The sequence below is a fragment of the Oryzias latipes genome, chromosome 18, assembly GCF_002234675.1.
Source record: "Oryzias latipes chromosome 18, ASM223467v1".
Taxonomy (NCBI): domain Eukaryota; kingdom Metazoa; phylum Chordata; class Actinopteri; order Beloniformes; family Adrianichthyidae; genus Oryzias; species Oryzias latipes.
The window spans coordinates 6014309-6030403 of record NC_019876.2 but is presented as its reverse complement, the minus strand read 5'-3'; the positions used below and the strand labels follow the sequence as shown (position 1 = coordinate 6030403).

The 16095-nt window shown below is 39.8% G+C and overlaps 1 protein-coding gene across 2 annotated transcripts in view; it reads right to left on the bottom strand.

The window, feature by feature from the left end:
* The window catches only part of nlgn2 (neuroligin 2), a 238748-nt gene that overhangs the window by 148717 nt on the left and 73936 nt on the right, over window positions 1-16095 (bottom strand). For both annotated transcript variants that reach the window (XM_011487310.3, XM_020711522.2), the window contains exon 2: window positions 3214-3980. In XM_011487310.3, the coding sequence (XP_011485612.1) occupies window positions 3214-3694 (481 nt within the window). In that variant the 5' untranslated portion in view covers window positions 3695-3980. The remainder of the gene's footprint in view (window positions 1-3213; window positions 3981-16095) is intronic.

Here is a 16095-nt window from a genome sequence, read left to right as displayed (position 1 = left end):
CTACAGCGCAAGTCTTGAAAAAAGTGTAAAAAATGTGCTTCATTGTTAAAGGCATGACATTTGGATTTAGTATGAACCTAATTTAGTGAAAATAGCAAGAAAAGACTGGAGAAAATATTTGGACAAAAATTCCAAAATGGCTGAAAAATGGGCGTTCCCAACGGGAGACGTGTTTTAGAAGAAGAGGATTTGGCCAAAATGCAATCAACCAAAACAGATTTTTAGCTCAAACCTGTGACATTTCATGCCTTTCCTGTTTAAAGTATCATAACTTTTATTTTCGCCATAACTGGCTGAATGTTTAAAGCTGCAGCGTTTTTAGGATTGCGCACAGAAACGATTACAAACAACAAAACCATCTGTTAGCAGAGACAACAGATGAAAATCTGAACATGTGTACTTATAATCTCAAATAACAGGAGTATTTTCTGCTTTAATCAAGCTCTGTGATGCTGCACAGTAACATTTAAGTGCTTCACCCTGAAAATGTCAATTCAAGGTGAAAACACATATACTTTATTTCTTCCAAGGAAATTAGCCAGAGAGGTTCTTTGAAAGGTGTCGGCTTTGTGTGGCGTGAATCACTGAGAAATGAGACGACAAATGTCTAACACGTCTGACAATACCCGAGTTGGGGGTGGAGAGGGGCGCCGTGAGTCTTTACTCTTCATCCCGCACCTGCCGACGGGGCGGAACAATGTCTCCTCTATTGCTTTCGCACCTAATTGAGCCTTGGCAGACCGAAGAGCCCGCGTTATGATCTGATATCAAACAAAAAGCTTCATGACAGTCGAAAAAGATAAAAGTTCTGAATCCTTTTTCTCATGGATCACCTGCAAACGCTTCAAGTCTTTTGCCTTCTCTACAAAAATGTAACCCTTAAAAACCTGTGATGTTGCCAGGAACAGAAAACAACATAGCGTTTTTTTTTCGCACTATAGCGGGTACCGACAATGGATGGTCTATTTATTTCATACTTGTGTCATCTATAAGGCATGCTCAACCATAAAGCGCATTAAGCGAGACAAAAGAGTCAGAGATAAATCTGTCAGTCAGCAGGAATTTACTACAGTCACAGTAATTCTAGAACTTGTTTGTAACAAGCGACACATTTTGAGTACGTCCGACACCGCTGCACATTAGCCATGTTAGAAGCATTACAGGCGTTTACTCCAAAACTTGTTTGCAATATGTACAAAAAGACTGACACTACTAAAAGAAACATTATCGTGACTACACTAACTCCTAACCCTTTTGGTAATGAATGAAAAAGTAAGTCAGACACCGCTACAGCTTAGCCATGTTAGAAGCATTAGAAGTGTGAGCTACATTAGCGTATTTACAATACACTCAACTCACAACCTTGTTTTTAACACGTAACAAACAGATTAATACTGCTAAAACAAATGTTAATGTGAATACCCTAACTCCCGACCTTGTTAGTAACTTTAGAAAAAACAACACAGACACCGCTACACGTTAGCAAAGCTACAGACGTTAGCAGCATAAGCATGTTCTCAATTTCTGTAACTCTCAAACTTACATGTACAAAAACAGACTGATAGCCTATTGCCAAAACAAATGTTACAGTGACTAGGCTAACTCAAGATTGTAACATGTAATAAAGAAAAAAGAAAAAAAAGGTTCCACATGCTACACGTTAGCCACAGTAGCATATTCACAATAACACCAAACTAACCGTTTTGACAGGAACCTGTGTCAAAATTGCTTTAACAGCAGTAAGCACAACCAAAATGAATTCATAAAGTAGGTGCTCTGGATAACGAGGTGTGTTGTTTTTTGGGAAAAAAAAAACAACAAAAAAAATGTTTTAATATGCTATATAGTGTGGAAAAAATACTCTAAACTACTGCATCTTTTTGACCATTTATGCAATTTTCGTAATTTTAACTGATTCTGAGGCAGAGAAAAGCTGCTTTTGTCTACATCAGGATCAGCTGATCTATAGTGATTGCATCATCACTTTACAACTGTAAAGTTTTGCTTCATAGCGCAATGCTCTTTTCTCAGCTTCAGAATCCATTGGAATTAATTGCATGAACGCTTCAAAAGCTCTGGTGTTAAAGAGTTTAAGGGGCATCGTATGTTATTATCCCCAAAAAATGTCTAAACAAAAGATCAAAACATAGAACCTTGTTATACAAAAGTATTTTAAATAGTTGCACAAACTGATGACACAAAAAGTCCAAAATGGCAGTTCACTAAGCCCCTCCCTCCTGAACAGTGTGCGGTAAGCGGTTGACTTTTTAAAGCACAAACTTGTCAAACCCTTTGGTTGCTTTAAAAAATACACATTCAAATAAAATCACATCTTTGGTCAGAAAAATGCCACATGTGCGTCATCCAGACAGAAATCCTTGAGTCCCTTAAAGATTCATGGTCACTTTTAGGGTTATGTTCAGGGAGAAAAAAAACACACTTTTATCCATGCAATCCATAAATTTCAGCTCATTTAAAGTAATCTCTATAAGATTGGGTTCAAGGAAATCAAAAACATATTCACCTTCAAACTCATTTCATGGGTAAAAACAAACAATTGATAAAATGTCCTGCTGGTCCATGATTGTTGCTGATTTGCAGCTATTTCTTATCATGAATGTTGGTTTTTCTTGCCAAAAACTTAAGGCAAACATTTTCAATGTGCACTTAGGATGAAGTCATGAGTTACGTGAAAAAAAAGTTGTCCCAAAAGAAAACAGGGAAAAACTTGGGAGTTGATTTGAAACTTGAACCCCTTTATCTATTATCCAAAAATTGCTCTTATAAATGAATCATATATGTTATTAACCCTTTAACACCTGAGCTGTCACCGGTGACAGCAAAATAGGACGGTTTTCAAACTACCGTAACTCTTCGACCATTCACGCAATTGACATCATTCCAACAGGTTGTGACAAAGAGAAAGGTGGCTTTGCATTCTAACCTACTGTTTTTACGTCAATTACTTAAACACTTCACTACTGTAAAGTTTTGCACAGCAGCGCAAATGAGTTTTTCTCAGCTTCAGAATCCTTTGCGGAAGTGCGTAAACATTTGAAGAGTTACGGTAGTCAAAAGAATGTCAACACTGCAGTGTTGAAGGGTTAATATAAAAACTTGACAAATGTAGACATTTGAGGTAGGACTTGAAAGTCAAGAACAGAACCTGTATATTTTGTGTCAACACGCGACCAGACCCCAGTGCTCACTTACCATCCTCTGTTGGCACGTAGATATTGAGGTAGAGGCAGTCTTCACTCTGGTTCTGGATGTATCCCGCCGCCACATCCAGGTTATCTGTGAACCACACTGGCAGCATGATCTCTGGAAGCACCCCGTGTATGTTCTGAGGGCACACAGGGGCAAACTGGGTGGCATTGCGGATCTCCTGCCAGGATCCCGGTGCTTCAGGAGGTTGGAAGCGGCGGTCGCCGATGGGGGCTGTGGCGTAGGGAACTCCCAGGTATTGTTCAACTGGGCCGAGAATCTCATTGTTCAAGTCCTTCTTGATGCCTCTGATCTTGCCGTAGTTGGTGTTGACAATTGGGTGCTTGGAAGGATCCATCCTCTGACACGAGGTCAGACTGAAGATCAAGCTGAGGCCTAGGATACTTATAAAGCACCAGTCTGTCATGAGTCTAAAGTGGTGTGTCCTTGATAACAAACCCTGCCGAGTTAGAGGTAAGGGGTTCATGGCTGGAGTCAAACGTGAATCGCTATTCTGATTTTCCAAGACGAACGAGGATTATAGACAGAAGCAAGGTGCGAAAACCATGCTATTCTGATACAACAAAACCAGGTGGGATTGACCAAAGCCTAGAGATGAGTGGTAATCCAGGATTGTTGGGGCCTTGAGTTGGGTGATCATTCAGTGGCATATCTGAGAAGCTGCTCTTTGAACTGTTTGGTCAGCCATGGTTCTGTTGCGTTCCATACCGCTTCGTCTTCCGTGACCAAGAGTGCTGCATCAGCAGTAAACTCTGAGAAAGGAGGAAGCAAAACAGGGAGGAAGAGGAGAAGAGAAGAAGAGGATTAATGAAACTCTAATGAACTCTGATACATAATTTTTAGCTTAGACGTCAAGCAACTGTAGAAAGAAAAGTTGAAACACTGAAATAAAAGAACGTTATATATCTTGGAATGGCTCAAACAAACAGGGTTAATTTAGGAAACAACTGATTTGTTTCACACCATTACATCACCATGAAAAGGTTTGAGGCACATTTGGTTTTCATGCACTGTGGTACAATCCTCAAATAATTGATATTGACGGTACATATCTACTGCATTATGCCTGGGAACGCTAGATTGAACATGTTCCACCTGTCCTGACGTGAACTGTATGAAAAACAGGCATCCAATCCTTCCTAGTCATCTGTGTTTAACATGTCAGCTTATTCCTATGTGGTTCAAATCTCTGCCTAAAGCTAATGCAGTCCAGCGGATGCAGTCAAGCCACTTCCCCTGGCCTGATCTAATAATGCCACCACTGATTCCTCGACATTTACGGTTGTTCATGTCCTGCAGGCTTTGGGAGATGATGTACAGTAGCCAGAGGGCCAGGAGAGGAGAGGACGGAGATTAGGGTGAGCCTTTCACTACCCATCAAGGTCAGAGGTCAATAATGTGCGCCTATAAGCAGCTTACAACGGGCCGGGACGTTTTCTAGCTGAAAGCAGAAGAGAAGGACGCAGACATGTGCTCTGTAAGCCAGGACCGACCCACACATGAAAGAGAGCCAACGTGTGGTGCACTCATTCGTGTAATCTAATGCGGAAATGTGCAAAGCCTCGTGTAACGGGATCAATACATGAATGAATCATGGGGGTGATAATACAGCTGTGATATTGTTGGCTCTTGTTATGTACTGTACACAGAACAACACAATCTGCATGTGTTAATTGCCCGTTTCCATCAGAAACTGAAGAGCTTCACTGCTTCAAGCTCATCTGCACTTTCTGGTACAGTAGTTGTGACACCATGAGAGTCTTCAGGCTCACTCCACTGCTGTTTTAAGAGTATCGGTGGTGCCAAATGCAGACTTTATCCTATGAATTAATTTTTACATTCCTATTTTAACTCAACCCACCACAAAAAGACCTGAGGATTAGACAAAAGACATAAAATTCGAAGAAATACAAGGTATAACCAAGAAAATGATCTTGAAATAATCACAGAGGTTTAAATGAACCCTGCAAACATACCGTAAAATTAGTATTATCAGAGTTCTAAATGATCTGAGTCAATGCTGTGGGTTTATCAATTCGTCACAATAAATTGGTGGAATCCGACTAAGTGGTATTGCATAAATGTCCCAAATAGCTTTGTTAAAATATTCATTTTTTCTTAACCGCTTTTTCCCTTTCGGTGTCACGGGGCTGCTGGAGCCTATCCCGGCCACTTGTGGGCGAAGGCAAGAGACACCCTGGACAGGTCGCCAGTCTGTCGCAGGGTAGAATGTCCGCAAACACACACCCATTCACTCTCACACTCACACCTAGGGACAACTTATAGTTGCCAATTAACCTATGAAGACGACCCTGAAGTTAGCTTCCGATTCACAGCTTCCGATTCGCGAGGGCACTAAAGAAACATTCCGCTGCAGTTTTCGCACTAAGACCACCCTAAAACCAGGTCCTGTTCAAAAACCGCTGGACCTGGACTGCTCAAACCTGGATTAAATTATACATTAGATACTAAAGAACACATTAAACACAGTTTCTGATTTGTGAAACCTTCCTCTGATTTGTGAAAATGTGAAATAGGTTGATTTTTTATCGCATTTTACGCACTGAGTCCACTTCAGACTAGGTCCTGTTCCAAAACCGCAGGACCTGGACTGTTCAAACCTGGATTAAATTATGCATTAGATACTAAAGAATACATTAAATACAGTTTCTGATTTGTGAAACCTTCCTCTGATTTGTGAAAATGTGAAATAGATTGATTTTTACAGCATTTTACGCCCAGAGTCCACCTTAGACTAGGTCCTGTTCAAAAACCGCTGGACCTGGACTGCTCAAACCTGGATTAAATTATACATTAGATACTAAAGAATACATTAAACACAGTTTCTGATTTGTGAAACCTTCCTCTGATTTGTGAAAATGTCAAATGGATTGATTTTTATCGCATTTTACGCACTGAGTCCACTTCAGACCAGGTCCTGTTCAAAAACCGCAGGACCTGGACTGCTCAAACCTGGATTAAATAATAATTTAGATGGTAAAGAACACGTAAACCCAGTTTCTGATTTGTGAAACCTTCCTCTGATTTGTGAAAATGTGAAATAGATTGATGTTTATCGCATTTTACGCACTGAGTCCACCTTAGACCAGGTCCTGTTCCAAAACCGCAGGACCTGGACTGCTCAAACCTGGATTAAATAATAATTTAGATAGTAAAGAACACAATAAATGCTGTTTCTGATTTGTGAAACCTTCCTCTGATTTGTGAAAATGTGAAAGAGGTTGATTTTTAATCGCATTTTACGCACTAAGTCCACTTCAGGCCGGGTCCTGTTTAAACACCGCTGTGGGAAATAGTATCATTTCATCGAATTTTATGCAATTTAAGGATAATGGGGACAAGGGAAGGACAACTTTAAGGAAAACACCATAACAGGAACTTTAAAGTAAATCAGAAAACAAACCAAGAAATATTGAACAAAAAAACAAAACTTAAGTCATGGGTACATGCTAACCATGACCATAACTATGTGTCCAATCTGACATCTGTTTCCCAGTTTCTTTTGTATGTTGAGATTTTGAGACACAGTGCGTAAAATGCTATAAAAATCAACCTATTTCACATTTTCACAAATCAGAGGAAGGTTTCACAAATCAGAAACTGTGTTTAATGTGTTCTTTACTATCTTAATTATAATTTAATCCAGGTTTGAGCAGTCCATGTCCAGCGGTTTTTGAACAGGACCTAGTCTAAGGTGGACTCTGGGCGTAAAATGCTGTAAAAATCAATCTATTTCACATTTTCACAAATCAGAGGAAGGTTTCACAAATCAGAAACTGTATTTAATGTATTCTTTAGTATCTAATTCATAATTTAATCCAGGTTTGAGCAGTCCAGGTCCTGCGGTTTTGGAACAGGACCTGGTCTGAATTGGACTAAGTGTGTAAAAAGGGATAAAAATCAACCTATTTCACATTTTCACAAATCAGAGGAAGGTTTCACAAATCAGAAACTGTATTTAATGTGTTCTTTAGTATCTAATGCATAATTTAATCCAGGTTTGAGCAGTCCAGGTCCAGCGGTTTTTGAACAGGACACGGTTTTGGGTGATCTTAATGCGAAAACTGCAGCGGAATGTTTCTTTAGTGCCCTCGCGAATCGGAAGCTGTGAATCGGAAGCCAACTTCAGCGTCGTCCTATGAAGCATGTTTTTGGACGGTGGGGGGAAGCCGGAGATCCCAGAGAGAACCCACGCATGCACGGGGAGAACATGCAAACTCCACACAGAAAGGCCCCCCGTCGATGTAGTTTTTCACATCCCCCAGCCGGGACTTGAACCGGAGGCCTTTTTGCTGTGAGGCAAGAGCGCTAACCACTGCCCCACCGTTCAGCCCGCTTTGTTAAAATACTAAAATGGAAGTTTATGCAAATCATGGTAAATGGTTAAAATAAAACGATTCACTTTCCTATCAATTCTGTTCAAACTTACATTTGTGTGCCATGGTTGTGTTTCAGCTTGATATATGATTTGTGCATTACAAAACAACAATTAAAAAAAAGTTACAATTCAGAATAACAACAAGCAAATAATGAAAAAAACGTTCAGTTGGCTGATACTAAGCCTGGTGAAATGCAATAAAACCAAAAATAATGCCTCCTTAAATTAAGCTCAATACATGCTTTACTCTTTCAATGTAAACATACCAGTATGCAGTAGGGATGCAACGATTCGCTTTCCCCATTATTTGGTTCAATGGTGTAACGTACAGTTTGGCTTTAAAGCGAGAATTGTGGCATCCCTGGTTAATGGTATATGGTGTACACTCATACAGCGGTTCCTTTTCTACATTCCTTGAAGGCCCAAAGCACTTTACAGTCAAAGTCCCATTCACCCATGCACACACATTCACACCAGATCCGCTGCCTAACGCTGGTGTTCAGTGTTTTGCCCAAGGACACTTCAAAACAAGGGCGGGCAAGTTGGGGGCCGAACCTGCGATATCCCAAACAAAGGTTGACCGCTCTCCCTCTGCAAGGTCAATAGAAAGAATACTTTTAAAACCCCTCATAAGCAGGACAGCAGACATACTTAGGAAGTCCTTCTGTAGAGTTGTGTGGCCTGTCTGAGGTCATGCGTTATCACACACATGTGTCTGATACCATGACTGTCTGTGCCTTTTCTGCCAACTATTGGACACATTTAGCCACTTAAAAATATTAATAAAAGCAATTTACCTTAAGGGGGAAAGTAAAGGACCTGAGATTGAACCTTGATGGACACCAAAGTTAATTTTATAACTTTTTATTGAAATAAAACAATGAGATATTTTATGCTATATCACAAAAAGCACTTTAGGAAAGGACATTTCTGAAGAGAAGTGTCATAAAAAGCAGAAAGGGATCTTGTACATCTGTGGACTAGTGTGTGTGTTTGCGGTGGGCTTTTGCAGTAGGGCACTCAGAGGCAGGTTGGTGCTCGCTTCTCATTTTCTTTATCTGTCATGATGTCCACATACATCTGAAAGTCTATATGCTCTCAGGGATGTGAGCAGCACAATGCATGCTGTAATTAAACCGCTGAGATTCTCGGGGCCGGCCGTGCTTTGGAGAGCGCGCCGAGCCGAGCCCTTCACTCACATTCACACATGAAAGAGACTGCGAGATTGAGAGGCAGAGATGAAAATGTTGAGGAAGAAAAGAAGCGCGGATGGTAAGAGACCAACGGGAGATGAAAGGTGAGACTGTTGATGTCGAGGAAACAAGTTCTGTTAATGAAAAATGTTCCCCCACGTCAGCAGAGACCTTTCAGCATCCTTGAATAAAAGTAATGTCGAGCCTGAAGGGTCTTGGAGATGACATTAATAGTCCTCCTTTCAAAGGCTTATGGAGGATGTCAACCGGACTGCTAGTGTTCTAAAGCCCACCTCAATTCTGAGGGGGCATGAAAGGCACTAGAGACTCACAGAAGACAGAATCTCTGGTAAAAAGCCAAGATACTGGCAGATATGAGGCTTCCTGGAAGGACCTCCTGAATTTCAGGGTGCATCTGAGTGTTTAATTGCTAACTGGCTCAATTAGAGGGTCTAATTGGTCCAGCTTTGCTGTGAGCAGTGGGAGAGCTTAAGTGATTGATGAAGCAGAGAGAGAAGAAAGGGGCGCCAGCTCAGCACAGAAACAGAGCTATGCAGAAATAAAATAAAAAAAGAGTTTAGAATGTTTTCCTCCACCTCCTGTTTTTTGGAGCGTGCAAAAATGGGGTACTGAAATAGAAAAAAGAAGAAAATATAGAAATCGTTACACGTCCCTTCATCCTGCACCTTTTCTTTCTAATCTAATAAATTGAATAAGAAGCTGCTTTAATCCCAGGAGGACAATGCAATACAAAAATGAGAAAATCTATTTTCGATGGTTGGCCTCTTTACTGCCGTAGTACAGATACTATTACTGCAACTGTGTCAATAAATCTGAGCACAAAGAGGTCCATAAAAAGACCTTTCAAAGTTTTACCCATGGCATTACAGTCTGCCACAACCAAGCGTGTTCACACTCCTAAAGGAGGAAAATGTTGGGATTTCAAAAAAAACGGTAGCTCACTGCAACTTTATCTGGGACCACCAGAGTCAATAGAATACACTATATTGCAAAAACATAATAGCTCATCCATCCAAATCATCGAATTGAAGTGTACAAAGATGGTCAAATGTTCCCCTAAAAATAGTCTTATACCTATGGAAAGCCTTCCCATGGAAGTAGAAGCGGTTATGGCTGCAAAGGCTGGGCAGATGTCAAACTGAACCCTACAGATTATGGAAGCGATGTCCCTGAAGATGAACAAATGCTATAAGTAATAGAAGTCCTCATTTCTTCTGCGTAGCTTAAAGTTGACCCCTAATTTAGCTTTTTACCGACACCAATAGAGAATTCAGGAAACTCAGAGGAGGAAATCAAAGTTCAAAACAAATCCACTGTTCTGTGTTAGAAATCCTCACAATGAGATCATTTGTATTTGTTTTTTTGAAAAAGGTGCATCATAAACAGTCATAAATCACAGGATGTCGGGAACTGGTTACCATGTTTCTTCTAGTAGTGGCCTTCCTATCATCCACGATCAAATGATGAAGATGTCAAGTCAAACACACGCATTTCTCCAATAGCAGTTGGTCTCCTAATTCAAATAATCTTTTAGAACCAAAGCCTGGGCTAGTACTGGAAGATGTACAGTAATGTACTTTATTGTGTCGTATTCCATCTCACATTGAAACTTTTCAGCCTAATGAGCACTTTTATGAGAAATTAAGGCTGTTGCAGGCTAGTGTTGATAGCATCAATGGCAAGACGTCAACCGTACCGTGTTGTGCATGCTATAATACTGTAACCGCTTTAGTAATACTGTACTGCTGTACTAATCGTTCCATTTTTCATTAAATATTCTTCTGGGCTTGTTGTCTACAATTTGTGGTGGTCACTGTGGTTTCGGACTGCATTTTACTTCTAAATGGACACCGTTTACCCATCACCATCCTGTCTGGTAAAATGCTGCTGATGTTACTGACTTGATATGGCTGTTGAAGTTCAGGTCAGAGTCCATGATTACCCCTAGGTTTCTGACTTGATTTGAAGGTTTTAGAGACAGAGAGCGAAGGTAGCTGCTGACACTTTCTCTTTGTTTCTGTGGACCAAAGACAATGACTTCTGTCTTATCTGAGTTTAGCTGGAAAAAGTTGTCTCGCATCCAAGCACTGATCTGTTGGAGGCAACAACTGAGTGAATCTACTGGCCCATATTCACCTGCAGTCAGTGACACTTAGATCTGAGTATCGTCTGCATAGTTGTGATAAGATGTGTTATTACAGCAAATTAACTGCCCTAGTGGCAGCATGTAGAGGTTGAACAAAAGGGGTCCCAGGATTGATCCCTGGGGCACACCACAGTTCAAGGCCATGCAGTCTGAGACACAACTCCCAATTTCAACAAAATATTTCCTGTCTTCTAGATAGGACTTGAACCAACTAAGGGCAGAGCCAGAAATTCCAACCCACTCTTGGAGTCTGTGCAAAAGGATCCCATTAACAACAGTGTCAAAAGCCGCGCTCAGGTCTAGCAGGATTAAGACAGTGACTCTGCCAGCATCAGTGTTTAGGCGGATGTCGTTAGTTACCTTGATAAGAGCAGTTTCTGTGCTACGACGGGGTCTAAAACCTGATTTGCTCTGCTTTCATCATACTATAATGCTGTGCTGATTTAATTAACCCCTAAAATGTTCTTCAAGTGTTATTGGCTCCATTTTATAGCCATAAACACGGTACCATCCCATATTTTACAGCCAAATTAACTCAGTTTACACATCAAAATTGCATTGGCAAACCAAAATAACTGACCATCTCCAACAATCGCTGATTTCTTTTGACGCCGGTCATCCTAATAGTTATTTTAACAAACGACGGGGCTACTATTGAGTTATCTACTTTAGACGTCTGCATGGTGGAAAGTAAATCTCTAAAGGCTGTAAAGAGAAAGGAAATAAGAAAATCTGTCTGTGTCATCACTGAAAAAAAAAAGAATAAAATCTACTCAAAATAATTCCGAACTGCTTTCAGATTCACACGTCTTTCTGTTATGATGTTGCTCTCGTCTATGGGTGAACAATTATCTGCCTCATTAATGACAACAAGTCTCACCAGAGATGCTGGTTCACAAATTATTACTCATGCTTTATTTTATAGATCTGAACTTCAGAATAATCCACGCTTTGATGATGTCGCCATTAGAGATGGGGAGAAGCATGAGTGATGCATAAAGAGCTTGGGTTTTTTTTTTCACAAAAAGAGCAATAGCATCCACTTCAGTTAAACCACCAAGTTGTTTTTTTCTTTTTAATCAGTGTAAGCTAAGGAAAAATAACTGTTTCATTTGTACAAATTAATTGTCAGTTTTACTATTCTGATTCAGATTACTTCAATGAAAGACAGTTCTCAAAATAAATCTACAATTTATGTGATTAAAGCAAGATTTTCAAAATGTTTTGTGTTTCATTAAAATTTGATGCCTGGAACAAAGAAAAAAGGGAATATTTTTGTCCTTAACCAAAAAAAAGATTTGGACACAGTCTACCCATTCCTGTTTTTCTAAGCTTTTTCTTTAAGCGTATTTTGTTGAACACGTTTTGACATAAGTGATCGATGGGACAGATGTGCCCTTGGCTATAGAACATTAAGTATGAAGGAGTGAGTGGAATCAGATTTCATTAATGTTGTTTGAAGAATCACTTTTTTAAGTGTCTCGTAGTTTCCCTCAACGGATGTCATTAGAATAGAATGTAGGATTGTCATTCGTGTGGCAAGCGCTCGTCAGGCTATTGGAGGTTGCATGCATTAATGACGTATGGGTGACGCTGTGGTACGGTGTCCTCATGCCACAATCTAGTCGATAGTAATACTGGCCCCTTATCGGGACACTCTATTCCAATACGAATTCAGACGGACACAGACCACAATTTTTAGTTTCTCCTTTGATATGGGACTTCTGTGAATCAATAGGACCCTATCCATACATCCCTACTAAATCCAAGTCCTGGATTGGTCAAAGTTTGACCTGGTTCAACTTTAAGTGGGCGTTCAATGGCACTGCGTTTTTTTTACGTAAAAACCTGAAAACGGTCTTAAATGTGAGTAGCGATGCCTGAAGTTTCATCTACGTACATAGACTTGTCATTAGACAGTGGTTCTTGGAAGTACGTTACCAAGGCTGGAGATTTTGCCGCAGCTATCACATGAAAAGCTCTAATACGTTTCTGGCGCAGGGATTTGTAGAATTTGGGGGGCATTAAAAATAAAATCTGTACAATTCGCCTGTATCTCACCTACGTTACCCTTACTTACAGTTTCGTGTTGTCTATGTGTCCACCATAACATTTTGTCTGCAGGAAAAAAAATATGCGTGAACATTTTCGTTTAACGACTTTGATATTTAGTTTTTTCTTATATTTAGGTTTGTCCACAGGATGGTAGTATCCACCCGTAAGAGTGGTTGTGACTACGTTTTTTTTTCTTCCTTTTTAACTTGTTCTGTCCAACAGCTGAGCAAACAGATTAGAGCTGAAGGCTTTTTGTGTTGGGCAGGTTTTACTATCACAAAAAGAGGTTATATAGCTTCGAGAAACCAGGGTGTAGATTTGTATAAACCCCTTTTTGTCGTATTATTTTTTATTTATTTGTTACATTTAGTGTGTGTTGGGAGGGAGAGGGGAAGAATGTGAGGGGGGTGGGGGGTGGAAGAGAGTAAAAGGAGAAGAGGAGAGAAAGTGGGGGATACAATAAGTTATTATTTTGAGCTGTAACAATTATACCAGATCTGCTGGAAAGGGAGGGAGGGGGGGAGGAGGGGATCGCCCACCCACCCAGCCAGGCGCAGAGATTGCCCCCCTACAGGGGCCCCCCCGACGCCCAAAGGCATAAGCGAACCCGGCGTCCGGCCCCCAGGCCACAGGATACAGGAAGTAAAATATCTTTAAGTAAATCTTTAAGTAAAATATCTTTGTCAAAGCAGGAACATTAATTAAAATAAATGTGTTTCCTGTCACATGAGGCTAAAAATGACATTTTCATATTCAGCTTTTCAATTGACCTCTGAACAAATATTTAGGTCTGATGTGAAACCGAGAGAGAAAACAGTCAGTAATGGTCAGTCAGAGTGTGTAATAGACTCATCTCCAGCAAATGTCAAGATTTCCTTTGGCCGAAGACTTTCCTCCTCTATTTCAGGCCTTCACTAAATCAGCTCCAGGATCACAGTCCCACTATTGCATCCATCACTGCTCTGCCCAAGACCTTACCGAGCACAATCTCACAACCACAAACACCAATACCAGCCAACACGGCTGCAGAATCCCCTGAGTAGTTGCCTACCACCTCCTCCTCGCCGTTTCCCCGGCTGGCCTGTCAGGACAACTGACGGTTCAGCATCACGTCAGATCCTAAGGTTCCAAAAAAGCCTTGTGCTCATAAACACCGGACGTCTGCAGATGAAGCCGTCAAAGGTTACGTGTGACGCTACAGCCGATCTTTTCGCTGATTCTACAACCATTGGAGTGCGTTTGCTGTGTTTGAGAGGCCACAGCATAGTGGAGCAGGTGAATGGAAGGGAAAGGCTCCTTCACCTCAGCAGATGCCACATTAATGCCAGGAAGCGATGTCCCAGGTGAGTGCAAGCATGTATGTGTGCGTTTGCTATCCAGCTGACAGACTCTGTGTGGGATCTGAAAAGGAAAAAGCCGGCAGGCAGGTCAGCGGTTGCTTTGGCTGCGGTTAATCTTTCATTTTTGTTATTTTTCTCCCTCTGTCCCTCTGTATTTGTGTGTTAAAGAAGCCTGAGCAGAGATCACACACTAAGCTGGAGGGAGGAAGAAACCGGATAGGGTGGCTAATTTAGACAGACCACAACGGTTTGACGCGACCACATCTCATCGTGAAGCGCACCAGATATGTAAACACCTTTAACAGGAAGGACGGTGATGAAGCACGGAAATAAAAAGATGGTAAAGGATATGCAAGATCGTCTTTAACTAGAAGTTATTGAAATTAAGTATGTCGTAATTCGCCACTAACTGTTTTGTGCATTATAGCACGTTCGCCAGTAGTGCCGTTTGAATCTACAATTCTAGAAATTTCCCAGAATTCTCTGTCAAAGTGATGCTCACTAGATGGGCGAATATAGTGCGTTGCATTTGAACGATGGTTTTCATAAACCATCTAAGTAGTCTTCGTAAAATACATTTTTTTAAGGTTTTATGTATTTTTTTCTTAGCGGTTTAAAAAGAAAAGTAGTGAGCGTACTGTCCGAAATTCTTTTGAAATGTAGATAGTCCCACATTATATCGATTTTTTTTTTTAGTAGTTAGGGAGCAGGGAGGAAATTCAGCTTCAGTTTTTTTTAATACATTAAGAAAAAGAAAACAAAGAAGTTTATAGTTTGGGGATTTAGAGATTTGATTATTCCGATATTTTCTTACATGTGTGGGGTGATATTAATGCTTTTATGTGCATTGTGGGTGTAGAGTCAAAGAAAAACTACATCTGCAAAAATATCTTTTCAGTTCATTGTCCTGCATGCATCACTATGTACTTAATGATCTGTTGTAGTTTCATTAGTCTTCAAATGAAGGCGGTATGGGAGTTTTGTTTTTTACGAAACAGAGAGCCCGCAGAAAAAATGATTCTTTATCCATATAATCTCCTGTTAGTTACAAACAGCTGCCATAGTTTTAATCTACAGGACCTCTACGGTTCATCCTGAAAAGGGAAAGATCTGCTATGTGCTGAAGGTACGGAAGACAAAACGTACCAAATTAAAAAACAAAAAAAGCATTATTTATAGGTTTAAACACCATAACACTATGTCAAACATCAACACAAAATGAAACGACCAATATGTATACAAATCTTTTAGGGACATCTGTATACAATTACATTTATAATAAATAAGTTATTTATTGTAACTATCAAAAATTTGAATTCCATTTTATTTAAACTTTGTTTATTTCTTTAAAAGCTTATGTAAATTTAGTCAAACGAATGAAAACGTTATTTTATTTATTTAAGTAATTAAAAATACATAAGTATATAAATGATAATGGTTTTAGTCAAAGGGCATATTTGACTTTTCTCATTAAAGTTAGACATAAACTGAAATGTGAAAGTAAACCTTTTTTTTGTTTGTTTAAATTTTCACATTACTCTGATTTGATAGGTCTGAAGTAGAATCTATATTTGTATGACACGTTTTTTTTCTACTGCTTTTTGTTGTTTTTTTATTATGTTTACAATAAAATTAACAAAAGTTTTACCCTAAATACTTTTAAAAAGAATATAAGAATTATTTATTTATGGAAAAAATATATCAATATAATCT